General features: G+C 44.4%; 1 protein-coding gene across 2 annotated transcripts in view; it reads right to left on the bottom strand.

Annotated features, from left to right (window-relative positions):
- Nucleotides 1–23,823, bottom strand: part of LOC126455467 (uncharacterized) — a 71,539-nt gene that overhangs the window by 13,416 nt on the left and 34,300 nt on the right. Inside the window, exons 1-2 of one of the 2 annotated variants that reach the window (XM_050091221.1) lie at nucleotides 19,414–19,494; nucleotides 4,905–5,181 (exon numbers count right to left, since the gene is read on the bottom strand). In XM_050091221.1, coding sequence (XP_049947178.1) covers nucleotides 4,905–5,169 — 265 coding nt within the window. In that variant the 5' untranslated portion in view covers nucleotides 5,170–5,181; nucleotides 19,414–19,494. Of the gene's footprint in view, nucleotides 1–4,904; nucleotides 5,182–19,413; nucleotides 19,495–23,823 lie in introns of those variants that run through there. The other variant, XM_050091220.1, reaches the window with a different exon arrangement.

Here is a 23,823-nt window from a genome sequence, read left to right as displayed (position 1 = left end):
TCGTGAAGAAAATTCAGGTATCGGCAATTCTCATACTCAAAGACGTCATTCTCGACCGTAAAAACGATCGAATTATGATGATCATAATTATTCACAAATCTAAACGGACTGATACCATCATAGTCAAGAGCGGGGCATATTAAGTGGCACTAGCAAAGGGGACAGAATTGGATGACAATCAAGTAAGACGAAGACCTTTGTCCACCATACATTACATGTGTGTTTTAGTGTGTTTGATAAGATGATCAGAACATTCATAGCTGGATGATGAGCTATTCCGAAACCAGGTGCTGTATTATCTGAACACTGCCGTAAAGTGTGTCGAATTCAAGTAAGCCATAACGATTAAATATAACAATCGCTGTCTCAGATCCGCAGAAATGGATAATAACATTAAATTTCATCTGGCATTGTGTCAGCGTACAGCAGACCCACTTGAAAATACCGTATACCGCAATCAATGGAGGAATGAGTTGTTAGTTAGTTACATGTTCCATACATCATTTGAACAATTTTTTATCCAGACGATGTGGAACGAGTCGGTTTACGGGATATGTATACATGATTAGTTTTAACGTTAATGACCATACTGTTTTTAGTCTTACGAATGAAGCTACAAATTACACTTAAAAGTAGTTTTTTTTCTTTTTCGTCTATGAAATAGAAGTTTTTCAGAAGAAATGATTTTAGGTTACATTTAAAACTTGCTTTGCTTCCTGGCAAGTATTTTATGTTGTTGGACAAATGATTAAAAAATCTTGTTGATGCAAATAGAACTCCTATCTAAGCAATTTCAAGGTTTAATAATGGGTACGTAAAGGTCATTTTTATCTAGTGTTGTAGGTGTGGACATTACTATTCTTCTCAAATTATGATGGATAATTTATGAGGCATTCCATTAGCACACACACACACACACACACACACACACACATATATATATATATATATATATATATATATATATATATATTATATATATATATGTTCAGTTTAAACACCTAACACCCTGAAGAGGTACCTACAGTATAACTGTGGGTAAACACAACATATTACCCTCACTAATCGCTTCAGTGCAATTAATACTTTCTTTCTAATTGTAAGTGATGGGTTACACTAGAAAATTATTCTAACACAAATTATCGATTGGAAATAGGAAAAATATGTGAGGACGTTGATGCATTTATTTCCAACAATAGCAATTGTACGAATAGCAAAACTATTTGAACCTAATTATCTGAGCAGCAGAGTGATATGTTTCTTCCAGTTCAAGTTTTCATCAATAAGTACACGCAAAAATTTGGAGTATTCTACCTGTTTATTGACTCCTTTTCATGTGCTGCATCAGTTGTTGGTATGACTATTTGTTGTACAGAACTGAATATAGTGTTATGATATCGAAAACTGCCATTTTGAGACCATAGCTATGTACAAATTGTAAACTGATTCTTTCAAAGAAAAACACAGCAACCATCCGCTATTAATAATGCTGTTTATTGCAGTTTGTTTGAAGTTTACATAGGTTTTTTGCTCTTTTTGTTGTATAAAAAGACCTACGTAAAATTCAAACAAATGTGCATCTTGTGAATAGCCTTCTGGAGATGAACCTGTCGAAAGGTGCTAGTCATTGAAATAAACAGTATTATTAATAGAGGCTGGTTGCTGTCTTTTTCATTAAAAAAATTAACCTATACTAAGACAGTATGCTTTCTCAAAATTTAGGAAGTATCGATTGTCAGGGAAATATTTAATAATTCCTTGCTAAACATCATAAACAATTTCTTCTGTTGCTTTCTGTCTAATGGTATTTATTAAACCACTAGTATCGCTATATAAAATACCAACACGGTTCCATGAATGTTAAGAGGAAGGTCATCACACACACTGAATAGCCAAAGAAACTGGTACACCTGCCTAATACCGCGTAGGGCCCCCTGAGCACGCAGAAGTACCGCAACAGGACGTGGCGTGGACTTAACTACAGCCTGAAGTAGTGCTGGAGGAAATTGACACCATGAATCCTGCAGAGCTATCCATAAATACGTAAGAGTACGGAAGGTGGCGATCTCTTCTGAACAGCACGTTGTAAGACATTCCAGATATGCTCAATAATGCTCATGTCCCGGGAATTTGATAGCCAGCGGAAGCTTTTAAACTCAGAAGTGTGTTCCTGGAGGCACTCTGTAGCAATTCTGGACATGTTGTGGTGTCGCATTGTCCTGCTGGAATTACCAAAGTCCGTCGGAATGCATAATGGACATGAATGGATGCAGGTGATCAGACAGGGTACTTACGTACCTATCACCTGCCAGAGTCGTATCCAGACGTATCAGGGGTCCCATATCACTCCAACTGCACACGCTCTACACCATTACAGAGTCTCCACCAGCTTGAACGGTCCCCTGCTGACATGTAGGGCCCATGGATTCGTGAGGTTGTCTCCATACCCGTACACGTCCATCCGCACGATACAATTTGAAACGAGACTCGTCCAACCAGGCAACATATTTCCAGTCATCATCAAGGGTACATGAGTGGGCTATCGGTTCCGAAAGCCCATATCGATGATGTTTCATTGAATGGTTCGCACGCTGACACTTGTTGATGGCCCAGCATTGAAATCTGCAGCAGTCTGCGGAAGGGTTGCATTTTTGCCACGTTGAACGATTGTCTTCAGTCGTCTTTGGTCCGGTTCTTAGAGGCTCTTTCTCCTGCCGCAGCGATGTCGGAGATTTGATGTTTCACCGGATTCCTGATATTCACGATACACTCGTGAAATGGTCGTGCAGGAAAATCCCCACTTCATCGCTACCTCGGAGATGCTGTGAACTATCGTTCGTGCGCCGACTATAACACTACGTTCAAACTCACTTAAATCTTGATAACCTCATTGTAGCAGCACTAACCGATTTATCAACTGCGCCAGACACTTGTTATCTTATATAGTCGTTGCCGACAGCAGCGCCGTATTCTACCTTTGTACATATCTCAGAATACGCAGGCCTGTACCAGTTTCTCTGGCGCTTCACGTGTACAGAGAATAGAAGTGGACACAAAATTACATCCTGTGGGACTCCCTGATTTCTCCTTAGTCGCTAAAATTTTTTTCTCCTTCCAACATTGCCTGAATTATTTAGCACAATTCTATGTATTCTGTTTGTTAAGTATGAGTCAGACCAACTGTTTGTGAAGCAATTAATTCTATAAAACTTAGCCGCGCGGGGTAGCCGTGCGGTCTATGGCTCCTTGCGACGGTTCGCGCGGCTCTCCCCGTCGGAGGTTCGAGTCCTCCCTTGGGCATGGGTGTGTGTGTGTGTGTGTTGTCCTTACTGTAAGTTAAAGTTAGATAAAGTAGAGTGTAAGCCTAGGGATCGATGACCTCAGCAGTTTGGTCCCACAGAACTTACCACAAAATTCCATAAAATTTAAGGTTTTCCAAAGAGTGACATGGCCTACGCAATGAAGCGCCTTGAAAAGACGAGCAACCCTTCTAGAATCCAAATTTTGATGTGCTGAGTAAATTGTTTGTTCTTAATCGTTAGCCTCCTGTTGAGTATACAACCTTTTCGAATATTTTGGAAAAAGGTGTCGGTCAGGATGTCATATCCCTGTCTGGCAAACATGTTGACATTTCAGTAGATACTTGGTTCAGATCCAGCTGGCTATTACTACAAAGTTTATCAACCAAAGTGCGTTCGTTCTGCGCATCTGACGTCACAAAACACAGTCAGCCAATGAACAGAGAACGACGTTGCCAGAGCTCCACTGCAGTGCAGATCACGGACGAGTGTCTTCAGTTTTAGAAACGTTCAGTCATAAATAAAGTAATTGAACAAAAGCCATGTCTTGATAGCAGACTTACTTTTATAGAAAGTTTGGAAAAAGCATTCTTTATACCAATTGCTTCATAGTCTATTAATTAACTAAACCAAACAAGCAATAAGCCTAATTCAGGCGATAGCAAGGAAAGGTGTTTTTATCATTCCCACTAACCGCCTTTTCGCAATAAAGAACAGCGGTAATTGTTTATTTCCTATTGTACTTCGACGAAACGTCAGTAATTCATAGTCATACCAACAGTGTTTGTAGGTATTTTGCGTGACATTATAAAGTCCTCCGGGAGATCTATTGGATAACGAGCTGCGTTAGCGTAATGGTTAAAATGTTTGGCTATTAAGCAAAAGGTTCTGAATTCAAACCTTGTATGGTGCTTAATATTTTCTTTATTTGAAAACAATATCGAAGTGTCTTACTTCATGAATTTTATTCGTTTGAATGTAATTTTTTGAAATTTCTAATGGCAACTAAAATCGGTCATACGGAAAGTATACGCTATGGACTTTTACCTCTGCAAACTCTTGAAAATTTCGTGCAATGGTTTACTACATCTAATGCTGCACAATAACTGCGTTGAACATCGAAACAAAATTAAGTTATTTATGGGGGGAAGGTATCAGTCAAGAAGATTTGTAAAAATCAAATTTTTGGGCCAAATAGTTTTTGTGAAATCGAATGATAAAGTGTGTCAAAGACGTCGAAACACCATGTTTCTGCACAGGCGAGCAGTGCAGTGATGACAAAATCGATCACAGCGCGGAATGCTGGGAGCACGTCTTTGTAGCAGCGAAAGGGTTAATGCGGCCGTGATGGCTTTACTTCATAAACTGTGCGCTCCCCCCTAAACGTAAGTTTGCGTACTATAGCGCTGCTTCTCTTGGCGCGTGCAACTGGCAACGCAGCAATCTTCCGCGTCTGGGCGGGCATGCGCGAACCGCCAGGATAAAAGAATTGAACTATAATACTTTAGGACACACAACAGCGTCATTCTGTTGGAAGTCACATTTTTGCATGTCAAGTATAAATAAGATCACAGAGGCGTGGGCGAAAATGGAAGAGCTGCTTACGGAAGATCATGAGGACGATGGTGATGGCGACGATGACGAGGGTGTAGGGGGAGAGCAGGATGGCCCAGACGCCCTCTGGCTGCGCCTGCTGGTCCAGCAGCGACTTGAGCAGTTTGGCGCGCTTCTCGGCCGGCATGTCGGCCACCTTGGTGATGAGGTGCTTGAGCCGCTCCGCCAGCTGCTCCTTGTCCAGGTTCAGTCCTTCCAGCCCTTCCCTCGTCGCCTCTCCCAGCTCGTCCAGCGGCACGTCGGCCATCTCGTCCATGGTTCGGCGTCGCTGAAGCACAGACAGCCGCCCATTGCACCACACCGGCCACTAGGACTGTCGATATTTTTAAAAATATCGGGATTCCGACGTATCAGTTTTAAAAGAATATCATTATTGGCTCTCGATACATCTAGAAAAAAAGTCGATATATGGGCGTATAAAATAACGAAGTACCTACCTATAAAAATATACTGCCGGTTTTAGAGCTGTATTTTTACACTACTGGCCATTAAAATTGCTACACCAAGAAGGAATGCAGATGATAAACGGGTGTTTATTGGACAAATATATTATACTAAAACTGACATGTTATTACATTTTCACGCAATTTGGGTGCATAGATCATGAGAATCAGTACCCAGAACAACCACCCCTGGCCTTAAAAGGGACTCGATACGCCTGGGCATTGAGTCAGAGCTTGCATGGCGTGTACAGGTACAGTTGCCCATGCAGCTTCTACACGATACCACAGTTCATCAAGAGTAGTGACTGGCGTATTGTGACGAGCCAGTTGCTCGGCCACCATTTACAAGACGTTTTCAATTGGTGAGAGATCTGGAGAATGGGTTGGCCAAGGCAGCAGTCGAACATTTTCTGTATCCAGAAAGGGCCGTACAGGACCTGCAACATGCGGTCGTCTATTATCCTGCTGAAATGTAGGGTTTCGCAGGGATCGAATGAAGGGTAGAGCCACGGGTCGTAACACATCTGACATGTAACGTCCACTGTTGAAATTGGCGTCAATGCGAACAAGAGGTGACCGAGACGTGTAACCAATGGCACCCCATAACATCAAGTCGGGTGATACGCCAGTATGTCGATGACGAATACACGCTTCCAATGTGTGTTCACTGCGATGTCGCCAAACACGGATGCGACCACCATGATGGTGTAAACAGAACCTGGATTCATCCGAAAAAATGGCATTTTGCCATTCGTGCACCCAGGTTCGTCGTTGAGTGCACCATCGCAGACGCTCCTGTCTGTGATACAGCGTCGAGGGTAACCGCAGCCATGGTCTCCGAGCTGATAGTCCATGCTGCTGCAAACGCCGTCGAACTGTTCGTGCAGATGGTTGTTGTCTTGCAAACGACCCCATATGTTGACTCAGGGATCGAGACGTGGCTGCACTATCCGTTACATCCATGCGGATAAGGTGCCTGTCATCTCGACTGCTAGTCATACGAGGCCGTTGGGATCCAGCACGGCGTTCCGTATTACCCTCCTGAACCCACCGATTCCATATTCTGCTAACAGTCGTTGGATCTCGACCAACGCGAGCAGCAATGTCGTGATACGATAAACCGCAATCGCGATAGGCTACAATCCGACCTTTATCAAAGTCGGAAACGTGATGGTACGCATTTGTCCTACTTACACGAGGCATCACAACAACGTTTCACCAGGCAACGCCGGTCAACTGCTGTTTGTGTATGAGAAATCGGTTGGAAACTTTCCTCATGTCAGCACGTTGTAGTTGTCGCCACAGGCGCCAACCTTGTGTGAATGCTCTGAAAAGCTAATCATTTGCATATCACAGCATTTTCTTCCTGTCGGTTAAATTTATCGTCTGTAGCACGTCATCTTCGTGGTGTAGCAATTTTAATGGCCAGTAGTGTAAGTATTGATTCATTACTAGATATTCTGCACAAGCTAGCAACCCGCCAACCCCCTTTCGAGGAAGAACCGAGAGGAAAACGATGTGCGTTCGTCCTTGACGATAACCACTTTGCTAACAATGGTATAACTGCATGTAAGTGGCACAATAAAAAGGTGTCCAATGGGTCCATCGTTCGGTATCGTCACATATTGAATTTGTCTGGAACACTTCGTGCTGACTTGCCTGTTTTTTTTTTCTCATTTCTCCAATATCAACGACTTAGTAGCTGCAGTGTCAAAATTGCTTTGGTGAAGCTAAACGTTGCAGTTTCTGTAGGGTAGCGCCCAGCGACGATTACGTCAGCATTTCCCCTCACACGTCTATGGCCACCGCAAAGACCAAGCTCATCAGTGAGATTTTTTCTCATCGTTTGCCGCATCTGTTTTTAAATAATGCCAATGTGAAGAAATGGCATACCAGTTGCGTTAAAAACTGTTTTGTTTTCCATTTACACCGCCACCCCCCGCCCCTCCAACCCCTAGTGCAATCGGACTACTTCTGTTGTACCACACACAGTTGCTTCACAAAGTCAAAGACAAAGACTGGACGTCATGAAATCTCAAAAAGTCGTTGGTCTCCTCCACACAGTAAAACTAAAATTATGTTCTACTACAATTTCAAAAGAACAACTTCAAATATTTGTCGAAAACTGTGAAAAACTATAATATAAAATAACAATATCGGCACTCCATATTACCACTTTGATATCAATATATCGACATATCGGGGGAAAAATGACGCCGGTACGTATAGATACTTTCTGGAAGAATATCGCTACGCGCAGCGACAGTTTGTAAGCGTATTATACCTACTGAGGCCAAGTTTATTGGACACTTTTAAGTGCTGACATGTGGGGTTCCTGATTCGAACTCGTCAACATTATCGAGTCGTTAGAACCAGATAGAAGGTGAATGTAGTTCGAATTTTGAGGACCGATGTTATGTAGAGTATCAATAAATATGAACTGACAAGTGAAGCCATTAAAATGTGATGATAGGAAGAATATCAACTATACGAGGCCTGTTGAAAAAATCGCAATTTTGCGCCAATGGTGTGTTGGAGCGAAATGCTATTGTCATCCCTGCACACACGCCTGTCTTCAATGTGTGACTACCGGCGGTTTCATTCTTATATGTCTGTTAGTTATTGTATTGTAGTGAGTAGAATGTTGTGTCGCACAGTTTGCGTATCTCTAGATGGTAGAGTTAGAGGAGCACCGCGTCTGCATTAAATTTTGCTTGAAGCATAAGAAAACCTTTGCAGACGTATACCAAGTGATAAAGGAAGCCAGTGTTGATTACTCTGTGTTACGAAAGATTCACACGGTTCAAACATGGACGGACGGAAGTTAAAGATTACCCTCGTTCAGGACGCCATTCGACATATGCCGACGACGCTCATGTCAGGAACGTCAACGACATTACGCGTGCCTATCGAGGACTGATTGTCAGAGAGATTGCAGAAGAATGTAACATTTCAGTTGGATCACGCCACGAAATCCTGACACAACATCTGGAATGGATCATCTTGACGCCAGGTTCGTACCACGGCTCATGAGTCGAGACCAGAAAGACCTTTGCCTCGCAATATGTGAAGAGATTTTGGGTCGCGCGAATGAGAACGAGATGTTCCTTAAGAGAATCATAACTGGTGATGAGGCGTAGATCTACGGTTATGATGCTGAGACCAAGATTCAATCTTCACAATGGGTCGGGAAAGGTTCTCCAAGACCAAAAAAAAGCTAATCAGGTCAGATCAAATGTCAAAGCCATGCTAACAGTTTTCTTAGAAGAATTTGTTCATCACGAATTCGTATCACAGGGACAAATTGTTAATCGACGGTCCTATAAGGACATGTTGCGACGCCTGCTAGAAAATGTGAGGAGGAAACGGCCCGAAATGTGGCGAGGCAATTCATGGCTCTTGCATCACGATAACGCACCCGCAGTTTCATCCCGTTGGTGCGTGACTGTTGCACAAAAAACGAAGTCACTGTGATGTCTCAGCCTCTGTACTCATCGGACCTAGCCCCTGCGGACTTTTATTTATTTCCAAAGTTGGAAACCCCGTCAAAGGACGACGACTTGGAGCGACAGACGAGATAGAAGAAAATTCGCTGACAGCGCTTCGCCCGGTTTAACAAGAGTCCCACCAAGACTGATTCCGGAAGTGAAAACGGCGTTGGGAGCAATATATCGTTTGTGGAGGATAGTATTTCGACGGAGACCATGCACAGTAAGTAAAAGGTAAGCGTAGAAAAATTTTGTGAACAAAGTTCCGGATTTTTTTGAACAGACATCGTACCTGATAATAAAACAGTGATTGACAGCTAGTTGTTTACAGGATCGTTACAACAGCAGCAGCCAATCAGAAATGACCTTGATAAGTCACTATATATTGCCCACTGTTGTTATATCTGTCGTGTCACCGCCAGACACCACACTTGCTAGGTGGTAGCCTTTAAATCGGCCGCGGTCCGTTAGTATACGTCGGACCCGCGTGTCGCTACTATCAGTGATTGCAGACCGAGCGCCGCCACACGGCAGGTCTAGTCTAGAGAGACTCCCTAGCACTCGCCCCAGTTGTACAGCCGACTGCTAGAGATGGTTCACTGTATACAGACGCTCTCAATTGCAGAGACGACAGTTTAGCATAGCCTTCAGCTACGTCATTTGCTACGACCTAGCAAGGCGCCATATTCAGTTACTATGATTGTATTCTGAATAGATAATATTGTGAATCATGTACCGTCAAGAGCGACGCTCATCATTAATGGATTAAAGTTAAGTATGAAACTAATTACGTCCGCTTTCTGAATTCTAATTCCTTGTCATGTTCCAGACCTCACGTCAGTATAGTCCTTCCCTCCTCACGCCAGTGGCCGGAGTGGCCGAGCGGTTCTAGGCACTTCAGTCTGGAACCGCACGGCCGCTACGGTCGCAGGTTCGAATCCTGCCTCGGGCATGGATGTGTGTGATGTCCTTAGGTTAGTTAGGTTTAAGTAGTTCCAAGTTCTAGGGGACTTATGACCACAGCAGTTGAGTCCCATAGTGCTCAGAGCCATTTGAACCATTTCCTCACGCCAGCCTCCACTAGTAACACGGTGTTGGCTCGTCTGCCAACACAACAATATCTTCTCACATCGCTTTGCTTTCTCAGGAGCCAGTTGCAACAGTCAGCTGGAGACGACGCTTGCGGCTGGTAACGTAACAATTGTAATTCCTTTACGTTGTTTGCATTGTTTCGCGAGCAGCGTGTTTGTCTGTGCCACAGATAAGACCATTACCACATTGCTAAGTAAACCCAAAGCTGCATGTTTACGGGCAGCGTGTGAATGCATCTAAAATGGGACCGCCCAGCTGTTTCAACTGCAGCCATATTGTATGCCCAGACAACTGTCAACCGACAACATCACCCTCTGTTGTTCAACTATCGATCACTTTGTTATTTTGATCGAGGTATAGTCATATTAACTAGTAATGTACATGAAAAGATGGTAATAAGAAATAAAAGAAGTAATGTTCTAGTTTAAAGGGATTCACAAGCGATAAAATCAACATCTATATATTAATGATGAGAAACAGTAGCGTAATTGTCATACAGAATGATTCTTCCAAATATTTGTTCTTTTTCGTGGGGAACAATCTAGAATTTCACCGACCACAGTGAAAATGGTCCTGTAACAATAATGATCTACATCTACATCTACATAGATAACCCACAAACCACCTTACGGTGCGTGGCGGAGGGTACCCTGTACCACTACTTGTTTCCTTTCCCGTTCCACTCGTAAAAAGAGCGAGAGAAAAACGACTGTCTGAGCCCTCATTTCTCGTGTCTTATCTTCCTGGTCTTTACGCGCAATGTATGTTGGCGCCAGTAGAATCGTCCGACAGTCAGCATCAAACGCCGGTTCTCAAAATTTTCTAAATAGTGTTTCTCGAAAAGAACGTCGCCTCCCCTCCAAGGATTCCCATTTGAGTTCCATCTCCGTAACACGTGTTGTTCGAACCTACCGGTAACAAATCTAGCAGCCCGCCTCTGAACTGCTTCGATGTCTTCCTTCAATACGACCTGGTACGGATCTCAAAAGACTCGAGCAGTACTCCTTTACAGGTGAACTACTCTTTCCTAAAATTCTCCCAATGAACTGAAGTCGACCATTCGCTTTCCCTACCACAGTTATCACATGCTCGTACCACCTCAAATCGCTTTGGAACGTCACGCCCAGATGTTTAAACGACTTGGCCGTGAGACTAGGGCGCTAGTTCAAATGGTTCAAATGGCTCTGAGCACTATGGGACTCAACTGCTGTGGTCATAAGTCCCCTAGAACTTAGAACGACTTAAACCTAACTAACCTAAGGACAGCACACAACACCCAGCCATCACGAGGCAGAGAAAATCCCTGACCCCGCCGGGAATCGAACCCGGGAACCCGGGCGTGGGAAGCGAGAACGCTACCGCACGACCACGAGATGCGGGCAAGGGCGCTAGTAATACTGTCATACTGTACTGTAGTAATACTGTATTCGAACATTACTCATCCGCATTAACCAGTTAGGGCCAGCTGCCACTCATCACGCCAACTGAAAATTTTGTCTCAGTCGTCCTGTATCTTCCTACAGTCACTCGACTTCGACACCTTACCGTACACCACGGCATAAGCAGCGAACAACCGCATATTGCTGCCCTCCCTGTCCGCCATATCATTTATGTATGTGGAGAACAACAGCTGTCCTATCACACTTCCCTGGGGCACTCCTGAGGAGACCCTTGTCTCTGATGGACACTCGCCGACGAGCACAATATGCTGGGTTCTATTACTTAAGAAGTCTTCGAGCCACTCAAAAACCTGTGAACTTATTTCAGATGCTCGCACTTCGTTTTCAGCTTACGTTGGGGCACCGTGCCAAATGCTTCCCAGAAATCTAGAAATATGGAATCTGCGAGCGAGCGAGCGAGAATGCGGACTGAAACTGTCAGGTTTGAAATGTTTGACGAATAAATGGTGAGTATATTCGCGTATTTGTTCGTTCTCAGTTATATAAACTAAGCGCATAGTAGTGTCTAACTGAATTAAAATTAATAGCAATCAAACTTCATTTAAATCGAGTAGAGAAATGGGATGGGTAAAATGTGCACGAAATAACTTGGTCTGTATCTGCAGAGATAGCAAGGCATGGGAGGGGTCAGGAGGGGTCAGTGGCCCAGTGGCAGTGATGGTGGAGGTGGAAAGGGGGCGGGGGGGTTCCATTGTGGATGGCCATGGAGCTGCAGAGGAGGCGCAGTTCTACAGCTGAAGTCTGTGCACAAACTCATTTCTCGCATAACTTGTGAGTTACAGCTAACAAATCAGGAAATGATCATATTAAAAGATTATATCAGTACAGTCTACTATTAGACAAATAAAGATCCTCAAGCTCAATAATGTCACACTTGAGTACCGAATATAAGTAGTGAAATAAACAAAGAATCAACCAAAGCAAAAGGAATCCCACCATGCGCTGCAAAAGGGGAGTCTTCTCAAAAAAGTGAAGCCTTAGGAAGTACAGCTACTCACAGAGTTTCAGTGTGGGCTGTAATTATCGTATGGCAGCGAAACTTGGTAGATACGCTAATGCGTAAATGCGGAGCCATTTTATGCTGGAAAAACATTAGTTCCATTTGTGATCGCCAGGTGCAATCTGGTGCCGTACGCTGTTCGTATGACAGTATACATCCACGCTGTCATTTGACAAGCCATAATGTGAGTGAACAATATGGCTATCGAGAAGAGAGACCATGCGTTGTCAGCGAAGCCGTTGTTTGAATGTGAACGACAGCAATTACAGTGCTGCAGTGAGAGAGCGTCGCTGACTGAAAGGCTGGAGGACAGGCGTGAGGTCGTTAAATGGCTTAAAGAAAATGATAACGAAATTCCAAATCAAGGCTGAACTTGGTGCGGCATCTGGAAGGGGTAGGTGTCCTATCCGAGTGGAAGCTATTAACAAGGTTGCTGTTGATGGAAATGACCATTCAGCACAGGCTCAGGTAGTGCTTGTGCTCGTGTAGTGGCACGAGAATTGTCCATCCCTTGATCAACAGTACAGAAAGTTTTGCTGCCTATTTTACGAGATCCAGATGGTGCAGTAGCTGAAACCTCATGATCCGCAGCAGCGTTCTGAATTTGCTCTCCAGTTTCTAGCACGGATCGAAGCTGACGAAATGTGGCTGGGCAATATTCTATGGAGTGACAAGACACAGTTTATACCACAGGGTATAGCGAAAACACAGAACTGCCGAATTTTGGGATACTGTTAAACCATGTGTTGTGCACGAAGAGTCATTGCACTTGCCATATGTGACTGTGTGGTGTGGATCCAAAGGAAGGAAGAAAAAAAATTCCCTAATTCTCGGTCTGTTCTTCTTTGAAGGGAATACACGCAGGGCCTGCCATAGAGACCTCCCTGCACCTTTGGAACAGGGCACCTGTGTGGAAACCTCTGTTTTCATACAAGCTGGGACAACAGTTTCATGTCGCTCGCCCAGTGAAAGGTTTGCTTAATGTTGCTTTCCACAAATGTATTATCTCCAGAGGCTTCTAGGTGCATGGCCTTCAAGATTACCTGATTTGAATCCACGTGAGTTTTAACTCTAGGGATATGTAAAACAGCGCGTTTACAAGGAATACGTTCGGTTCCTACTTGATCTGAAGGACAGTATACAGGAACACATGCTCAGATTCCATCAGAACTGCTGCGAGCAACTGTTGATCACGTCGTTTTACGAATGCAGCATCTCGTTGACGTCTCTGGTGCTCAGAATCAACAAACTGTGTAAGTGGCAGTTGATAATTATGTCAAAATTATGCCTTTATCTCTTGTTTGACCTTTTCTGCCCACATTCCGCTCCTAATCCACTACATATGGAAACATTTATATGTGTCTTTCTTGCTTTCATGGCATCAGAGTTACATCTGGTGGCCAAAACTGGGACTAAGTTTATCCATCGTAAATCGATTCCGCATTAACGCATTAGAACATCTACCAAGTTTCACTGTCATACGATAATTACAACGCACACTGGACCTCTGTAAGTAGCTACATTTTAATTACAGCCAACCAGTACCTGCACTATGTTTCTCCCCTCCTTTCTTATTCTCTTTATTGTGCGACTTGAACAGGTAGCTGCTCTTGCAATCCTCTCAAGCACTATTTTTAATGAGATTTTTGTTACGCTGTCTGCCTCTTCTGCCCAAAACTTAATGGTTTTGCATACAGTCCCATATCCCTTACTGAGAAAAAGTTTCCCTGTATTTACGGTGCGTGAAGACTGTGATGCCACACTATGTGAGAAAGAGATGCTAACGATTGCGGTGGAAGCCCGCAGGTCGTCGGCGACAGTCAACCGTGCGGCCGCCCCTTCGGAACAACAGGATGGACTCGCCCAGCTCTCAACACGACACTGCGTTACTGTGCAACTGCCACGGTATTTTGTGTCAGAGCGCTATTAGGCACACAGTCACAGCTCTTAAGCCTTCCATGTTTAATCCAATGAAAAAGATTCCTGTTGCTTTAATTAAAACTGCGACTGGCAATGTGAATTGCGGTGGATGCTTACAAGTTTTGATACATACTACTGCAACACTGCCAACCACAGGAAAGTGTTACTCCTTTAATACTTATCAGCTGCCACCAGTTATTACTATGCAAAAATATTAATTATCCTCTAATAACTGGCTATTCACTTCCCAACCTACACTCCAGAGAAGTTACAATACTAGTTACTGGTCCAAAGACTATCGTTACTTAGTGGAGCTATAGAAAGGGTGACCCAAACCATTAGAGTCAAAATTACACTGCCAGTAAAAGGTAGAGGATTCAAAACAGAGTATTTTGAGACAGGGTAGCAGTGGTCGTCAATGAATACACTATCTGATCAGATGTCTCAAGATACCTATTAGTGATCATTAATATGTGGTGTCACCACCCTTTGCCTTTATGACAGCTTGAACTATGCTGGAAAAACTTTCAGTGAGGTAGCCATTGTGCTTGCTGTAATAATGGTAGCATTCAGAGGATGTCTGTTCACGAATAACAGCCCATTCTTCATCAAGAGCCGAAACTAGAAAAGGTAGTGATCCAGCAGCGGCAGACTAAAACTGCGTGCAGAACCGAGACTCGAACTCAGGACCGCTGCCTTTCGCGGGCAAGTCCTCTACCGTCTTTTTTTTCATTTTGTTCGTTGTTGATCGTTATGTTTGATCGTTGCGGACGACACATGACATCCGTTCAAGTTCGTCTGTTGATCCTTCCTCTCAGTTTTTTTATTACAGAGGCCAACCAGTTCTCTGACCGAACACGCTGAGCTACCGTGCCGCCATCCGAGCTACCCAAGCGCGGCTCACGGCCCGTCCTCACAGCTTTAATTCTAGCAGTACCTCGTCTCAGGCTTTCCAAACTTCACAGAAGCTCTCCTGCGAACCTTGCAGAACTTGCGCTCCTGTAAGAAAGGATATTGCGGAGGCATGGCTTAGACACGGCCTGGGGGATGTTTCCAGAATGAAAATTCTCACTCTGTAGCGGAGTGTGCGTTGATATGAAACTTCCTGGCAGATTAACACTGTGTGGACGGCTTCTGAGTCGTGCTTAGTTGGCTCAGACGGTAGAGAACTTGATTGCAAAAGCCAACTGTCCCGAGTTCGAGTCTCGATTTGCCACACAGTTTTAATCTGCCAGGAAGTTTCATACCAGCGCAAACTCGGCAGCAGAGTGAAAATTTCATTCTGGAAACATCCACCCCCTGTGGCTAAGCCATGTCTCCCCAATACACTTTCTTTCAGGAGCGCTAGCTCTGCAAGGTTCGTAGAGAGTTTCCGTGAAGTCTGGAAGGCAGAAGACGAGGCACTGGCAGAATTAAAGCTGTGAGGACGGGTCGTGAGTCGTCCTTGGATAGCTCAGTCGGTAGGGCACTTGCCCGCGAGAGGTAAAAGTCCCAAGTTCGAGTCTTGATCCGGAACACAGTTTTAATCTGCCAGGAAGTTTCAAACGCTGGCGTCTGAAGCAAAGCCAACGTTCTAACCCCTTCCAAGGGCGGCCCAGTGGGTTCAGGCCGGGACTCTGGCTAGGCCAGTACATTTCGGGAATGTTATTATCCACAAACCAGTGTCTCACAGATGCTGCTTTATGACAGGGTGCATTATCATGCTGATATAATCAATCATGCTCCGCGAAATTGTTCCTGTACTGTACTCAGTACACAGTACTGTAAAATGTGATCGTACCCTTCCGCATTTAGCGTTTCTTAAGCGCAGAAAGGGGACCACACCGCAAACACGAAAAATATACGTACAGTAACGCCATATCCTCCACACTTCTTATTTCACTATTGGCGTTACGTATAATGGCACGTAGCTTCCTCCAGGCATTCGCCAAACCCATATTCTCCCATCCAACAGCCACAGTCTACAGCGTGATTAATCGCTCCGAATCACTTTCCAGTCATCCACTGTCCAACGGCGTCATTCTTTACAGCACAAGTATCGCTTAGCACTGACTACATAAGCTATGTGATCAAAAATATCCGAATACCCCCAAAAACATATGTTTTCCATATTAGGTGCATTGTGCTGACACCTACTGCCAGGAACTCCATATCAGAGACTTCACTAGTCATTAGACAACGTGAGAGAGCAGAACGGGGCGGTCCGTGGAACTCACGGACTTCGAACATGGTCAGGTGATTGGGTATCACTTGCGTCATACATCTGCAAGCGAGATTTCACCACTCCTAAACATCCCTACGTCCACTATTTCCGATGTGGTAGTGAAGTGGAAACTTGAAGGGACACGTACTGCACAAAAGCTTACAGGCCGACCTCGTCTGGTGACTGACAGAGACCGCCGTCAGTTGAACACGGTCTATCCAGACCATCATACAGGAATTCCAAACTGCATCAGGATCCACTGCAAGTACTATGACAGTTAGGCGGGAGGTGAGAAAACTTGGATTTCATGGTCGAGCGGCCGCTCATAAGCTACACATTACGCCGGTAAATGCCAAACGACACCTCGCTAGGTGTAAGGAGCGTAAACATTGGACGTTTTAACAGTGGATAAACGTTGTCTGTAGTGACGAATCATGGTACACAATGTGGCGATTCGATGAGAGGGTGTGGGTATGGCGAATGCCAGGTGAACGTCATCTGCCAGCGTGTGTAGTGCCAACAGTAAAATTCGGAGTCTGTGGTGTTATGGTGTGGTCGTGGTTTTCATGGAGGGGGCTTGCACCTTTTATTATTTTGCGTGGCACTATCACAGCAAAGGCCTACATTGATGTTTTAAGCACCTTTTTGCTCACCACTGTTGAAGAACTATTCGAAGATGGCGATTGCATTTTTCAACACAATCGAGCACCTGCCTGTGGCGGAGTGGTTACATGACAATAACATCCCTGTAATGGATTGGCATGCACAGAATCCTGACCTGAATCCTATAGAACACCTTTGGGATGTTTTGGAACGCTGACTTCATGCCAGGCCTCACCGACCGACATCAGTACCTCTTCTCAGTGCAGCACTCCGTGAAGAATGGTGTGCCATTCCCCAAGATACCTTCCAGCACCTGATCGAACGTATGCCTGCGAGAGTGGAAGCTGTCATCAAGGCTAAGGGTCGGCCAACACGACACTGAATTTTAGCATTACCGATGTGGGGCGCCACGAACTTGTAAGTCATTTTCAGCCAGGTGTGTGTGTGTGTGTGTGTGTGTGTGCGCGTGTGAGTGTGTGAGCGTATGGCATTGGTGGCAGGGAGACCCCTCGCGGGGCGGTTCGGCCGCCGCTCCACAAGTTCTTTAACGCCACTACGGCGACTTGCGAGTGAATGAGGATGAAATGATGATGAAAGTCACACAACATCCAGTCATCTCGAGGCAGAGAAAATCCCTGCCCCAGCCGGGAATCGAACCCGGGACCCCGTGCGCCGGAAGCTGCGGACTTCAGCCAGGTGTCCGGATACTTTTGATCACATGGTGTATATCTATTGCTTATGCGAATATGCTCGACCATTGCGCCCCACTCATTTTAACTTCCCAGATACAGTCATTATGTAAGCTGGACTGCTTGCAGCACTTTTGAACTCACGAGTGATTCCTCCCGCTGATTTCCTGTTCAAATGTGTGTGAATTCCTAAGGGACCACACTGCTGAGGTCATCGGTCCCTAGATTTACACACTACTTAAAGTAACTTACACTAACTTATGCTAAGAACAACACACACACACACACACACACCCATGCTCGAGAGAGGACTCGAACCTCCGGCGGTAGGGGCCACGCAATCCGTGCATGTCGCCTTAAACCGCGCGGTTACTCCGCGCGGCGCTGATTTCATGCGAGCTTTCATAACCTCCCTCATTATGCAGTGAGTTGCAGATTATTGCAAACATTCCCGGATCATCTCGTAGATGTTAACAAGGCTGTCCGGACCATTGCTCCATTTCTTCAGCCGTATCAGTCGGACTGCTGTACACCTCAATTTTGAGATGACCGCGACAAAAAATGGCAAGGATTAGTGTTAAAAAGAGTAAATCTCCATTTGACTGTGTGTTACTATATTTATCTTTTATATTATCTAGATTTCGGCTTTTATGCCCTTATCAGGTACAATACTAAAAGTTGTTAGATCATCATGAAGTCATATCTGTTAAGGCAGTCAAAAACAGGTACACAAGAATAACACGTGTCAAATTCTTTGATAGTCACATCTTAAAGACATGTGTTAGTCTTGTTTACCTACTTCGGACTGCCTTAACAGATACGACGTAATGATGGTCTAATAACTTTTAGCGTTGTACTTGATAATGCTATAAAATCCGAAATCTAGACAGTACAAAATATAAAAATAGTAATACACAGTCAAATGACAGTTTACTCTTTTAAACAATATTGCATGACTGTGGCTCGACATCAGCGGAAATTTCGTAAGGATTGATGTCAGGTGACATTGGAGCCCAAGGTACAACCTCTCTCTCTGACATAGCTATCTTATACCACACTGGTGCGTCAGATGTCGGCTTAATATCGATACCAAATGTTCCTGTGTTCCATCATGCATGTACCACATTCACATTCATCAAATTTCGCAAGGTAATGTAGACCACGGGTGACATGTGCGCACAATTAGTTGGAGACTTAATTGGAAGCTTACATTCCAAATACACTTGTACTAACTAGGACAATATTTCATACTGAAGTCAGTAGCGGTCACGTAATCATTTATTCGCAATTATCCCGCAAACGGCTTGTTTGCTATCGCAAATGTTACCAAAACATTTTTGTTTCTAGGAGTATTACCGTATATTTGCATCCGTGTCAGTTTCCGCTACTAATTATGGTACACGATGTATACAAAATTTGCACTTGGGGGCCCGTGGGGTTCGTCTCATCTTGACTCCCAAAGCGGTCGCTTGGCCCTTAAACCGAATCTGCGCACGCACAGACACGCACGCATTGTGGAATAGTGGTAATCAGCTTAACAGTCGCAATCGGAATTCACCTTTATCGACTACCGCGTAATGAAAATCAAAGACAAAATCCTACCTAAGAAATGAGCAGAGTTTTTCGGTCTGGTCGTAGCTACGCGCGCGCAGGAGCTTGAGGCAGACACTGGACAGACTGCTGTGGCGACACTGCAGGACGGGACCTTTCAATATGGAATCCGCTGCATATGCAACAGCCACGTGGACCGTCTAGCGCGGGACCCGTATGTACCAGCTCCACCTTGACTTCCTTTCATGTCTGTCCGTTCAACAATTCATACAGAGGTGCACGTAAAGTGGGGAACAACTTTCTACTCTTATTTTCGGAAATTATTTGAAGGCATTTCATACTCTTATGCAAGGTGTTTCAAAAATAGAGTGGTGATTTCAGATACGTGTTTCCCATATACGAAAGTCCATTGCAACATGTGTCCGGAAATATTTGGTTTACAAGTTAAGGCCTTCAAAACAGTGATATTCACCGGCACGTTTTCCTTGCCGCGCGTAGCTGCCGTGACACAAGATACTAACAGCACAGTTGATTCCGAGGCGGAAGATAAATTCAGTGTTCTGTTCGACGTTCGACATGTATTAAAATCAGGAACCAGTGCTCTCTATGCAAGGTAAAGATAATTGCAGAATGTGGTGCCACACAACGTGGCACTGCACAAAATTGGCGCTAATAGCATAGGCACATAGGGAACAGACACGACACAGATCTGTAAGTCCACAGTATTGCTGATTATTTGACAAAACAGTCTCGAAACACATGTGCTACAAAACGCCACTGTTTCCTGCGCATGTACCCCGACGCCAATATGGGATATGATCACTATGCACACATACACAGGCCGCACAACGGGTTGGCATACTCTGGATGAGGTGGTCAAGCAGCTGCTGGGGTATAGCCTCCCATTCTTGCACCAGTGCCTGTCGGAGCTCCTGAAGTGTCGTAGGGGTTTGAAGATGTGCAGCGATACGTCGACCGAGAGCATCCCAGACGTGCTCGATGGGGTTTAGGTCTGGAGAACAGGCAGGCCACTCCATTCGCCTGATATCTTCTGTTTCAGGGTACTCTTCCACGATGGCAGCTCGGTGGGGCCGTGCGTTATCATCCATCAGGAGGAAGGTGGGACCCACTGCACCCCTGAAAAGGCGGACATACTGGTGCAAAATGACGCCCCGATACACCTATTACAGTTCCTCTGTCAAAGACATACAGGGGTGTACGTGCACCAATCATAATCCCATCCCACGCCATCAAACCACGACCTCCATACAGGTTTCTTTCAAGGACATTAAGGGGTTGGTATCTGGTTCCTGGTTCACGCCAGATGAAAACCCAGCGAGAATCACTTTTCAGACTATACCTGGACTCGTCCGTGAACATAACCTGAGACCACTGTTCCAATGACCATGTACTGTGTTCTTGACACCAGGCTTTACGGGCTCTCCTGTGACCAGCGGTCAGTGGAATGCACCTTGCAGGTCTCTGGGTGAATAAACCATGTCAGTACAGTCGTCTGTAGACTGTGTGTCTGGAGACAACTGTTCCAATGGCTGCCGTAAGGTCCCGAGCAAGGCTACCTGCAGTACTCCGTAGCCGTCTGCGGACACTGATGGTGAGATATCGGTCTTCTTGTGGTGTTGTACACTGTGGACGTCCCGTACTGTAGCGCCCGGATACGCTTCCTGTCTGCTGGAATCGTTGCCTTAATCTTGAGATCACACTTTGTGGTACATGGAGGGCTTGTGCTACGACCTGCTGTATTTGACCAGCCTCCGGTCGCCCTAGTATTCTACCACTCACAACGTCATCAGTGTGTGTTATTTGAGCCATTTTCAACACAGTCACCATTAGCACCTCTGAAAACGTCTGCACACTTAACTCGCTGCACCTTGCTCTGACATGCACCAACAAACATCTACGTATGTGGACTGCTGCCAGCGCCACCGTGCGACGACCGCAGGTCAAATGCACCGCAGGGTCATACCCCGAGGTGATTTAAACCCGCAAACCGCCCACCAGAGCGTTGTTTCACCATGTATCAGCATTATCCTTAATTTATGAACATGAGTGTAGTTTGTGCCAGGAGAGGTATCCACAGAGAAAATGTCCAGGTGGGAAGACATCTGAGCGTCTCAATCGCCGTGTGTCCGCTCATCCGAAATTTACATCTTCTGGTTTGGGGACGGGACGACCGAGATCCACAACACCAGATGTACTGAAAGCGATTATGGATTTTGTGCACCCGACTTCGTCTATCAACATATATAGGTCAAGTTAATGTTGCTCATACAACTGTCTGGAGACTAGCGAGGGCAACAGTTCTACATGGCGGTTATAATTAAACTTTCAATATTTGAGATGTTAGTGTCGTGACTTGCCGTTAGGCGCCGGAACTGGTACGGTGACGTAGTACTGGAAAAATCAGTGTGCATTACAGTTGCAGCCACTCAATATGGGTCAGTCGAGGCAAGATACGCAGTGCTTTACTCGTAAAGCTGTTTCATCAAAACAACAGCAGTAGTGTTGCTGCAGTTGCCGAGTATCGACGCATTAAAGGATTACGGAGAGGTCCTCTTTCAGCACCGTTGTCTAAGAACACGATCCGGAAGTTCAAATTAACTGGCGTTTTCCGCATAGCTCCTGGGAGAAGCCGACGGCCAATTGTACCACAAATTGTTGAAGAAGTTACTGTTGCCATGGCTGCGAATACTTAAAGTAATGTGTTTATCTTCAAGCAATGCACGAGCTTTGTCACGACAGCTGACCATTCCAAGGTCCATCGTTCCAAATGTAATGTTTCAAGCAGCTGTAGAGCAATATCTAGAACAGTTTCAAGCTATTGTGGATGCAGATGGTCGTCACATTGAGCAACGTTTGTAACCTGGAACGTAAACATGGAACGCGATTAACGAATGTTTTCCTCTGATATGGAAATGGTTTATTTGTTATTTCTCTCCCGCACGTCCTTACAAATGTTTCCACGAAGTTTCATTGCCCTACGATCACTCGTTTCTCATGGGAGCTTTCTCAAGCAGCGAAAATGTAATTACAACCACCCTGTATTCTTATCATTTGCAACATCTAGAGGCTCTTTCACCAGCAGAGTACCCGGCACGAGTTATGTTCTGACAGTGGTTCTGCCAGCAGTGTGCTACAAATCCGAAATTTGCTGCTTAGAATTATTCGCAGATGAAGCACAGCTCATGCGATATGGTATTACGAACTTTCATAATCGGCATATATGGGCCTGATATGGAATGGAATCTAATGTTGGTGTGTTGTGCAGAAATATGCAGCACTTTTAGGATTGAGGATCGTGTTGATAGAGCCACGATATGAGAGATGTATTCGAGTAGGAGGTGGACATTTTGAAGATCTTTTGTAAACCACCTGTGGGAAGAAAACTGATCTGGTGAATATCACTGTTTTGAAGGCGATAACCCGAAAACCAAGAATTTCCAGACGTGAGGTAATCAACTTTTTTTATTTTCTATATATGTGGAACACATACCCGAAATTTGTGCTCTCTAATTCTGAAACGTCCTACATGAGAGGTAGCATATAATAATAATAATAATAATAATAATAATTATTATTATTATTTATTCCTGGTATATGTATCAGTCACTTTATAGTGATATTACTTATGGTTCAAACTTTTCATTAATGATGAGAGCCATAATTTAGCCACTGAAAATAACAAAGAGAATTTCTTGCAGAAGACGAAAATGTAACCCCCAACGAAGTTTACAGTTGCTCAACGTTTTGACGTTACATTGAGCATAAAAAAGACAAATACCACGAATTTCAGTGTGAAAAGGAAAAAATGACACGCTTTTGTGTGTACCTCTGTAGATGGCGTAATAAAATCAAAATTTCTGGGAAAGAATATTGATTATCAGTGGTATGAACACACATAGATAGTTGTCAATAGTACGTCATCAACACTTTATGCTCTTAGGGTTCTGTCATCAGTGTTTAACAGTCTGTTGGTTACATAATGTTCGTACATAAACTCAATTCTTAGCTGTGGTATTCTTTTGTGGGAAACAAATGCAGAAAATATGAACTCAGAAGCAGTTCGTAAGAGCAATAGCCAAAAGTAGTAATCTGTTTTATTGTAAAGATCGGTTTAAAACATTTGAGATTTTAACAGCGCCATGTGAGCACATTTCCCAATCAGTTGAGCTCGTAAAAAAACAGACAATTACTGTATAAACAGCCCTGTAGGTGGCCACGCAACAAGATCTATGCTGAAATTACATTTACTAAGATAGAATCTCGAGACAGCACCCTCTATCATGGAAAAAAAAATTAACAATGCATGGAATGTGAACATTTTGGCTGTGATAGGAAATCTGTAAAAGGAAATTCAAAGGCTTATTCTTGATTCAGTAGGAGTCACTGAGGTGAAATGGAAAGCACATAAAGACTTCTGCTGAGACTAATATAGGGTAACAT

Source organism: Schistocerca serialis, chromosome 2, assembly GCF_023864345.2.
Source record: "Schistocerca serialis cubense isolate TAMUIC-IGC-003099 chromosome 2, iqSchSeri2.2, whole genome shotgun sequence".
Taxonomy (NCBI): Eukaryota; Metazoa; Arthropoda; class Insecta; order Orthoptera; family Acrididae; genus Schistocerca; species Schistocerca serialis.
The sequence above is the reverse complement of the archived record's forward strand: the minus strand, read 5'-3'. Positions and strand labels throughout refer to the sequence as shown.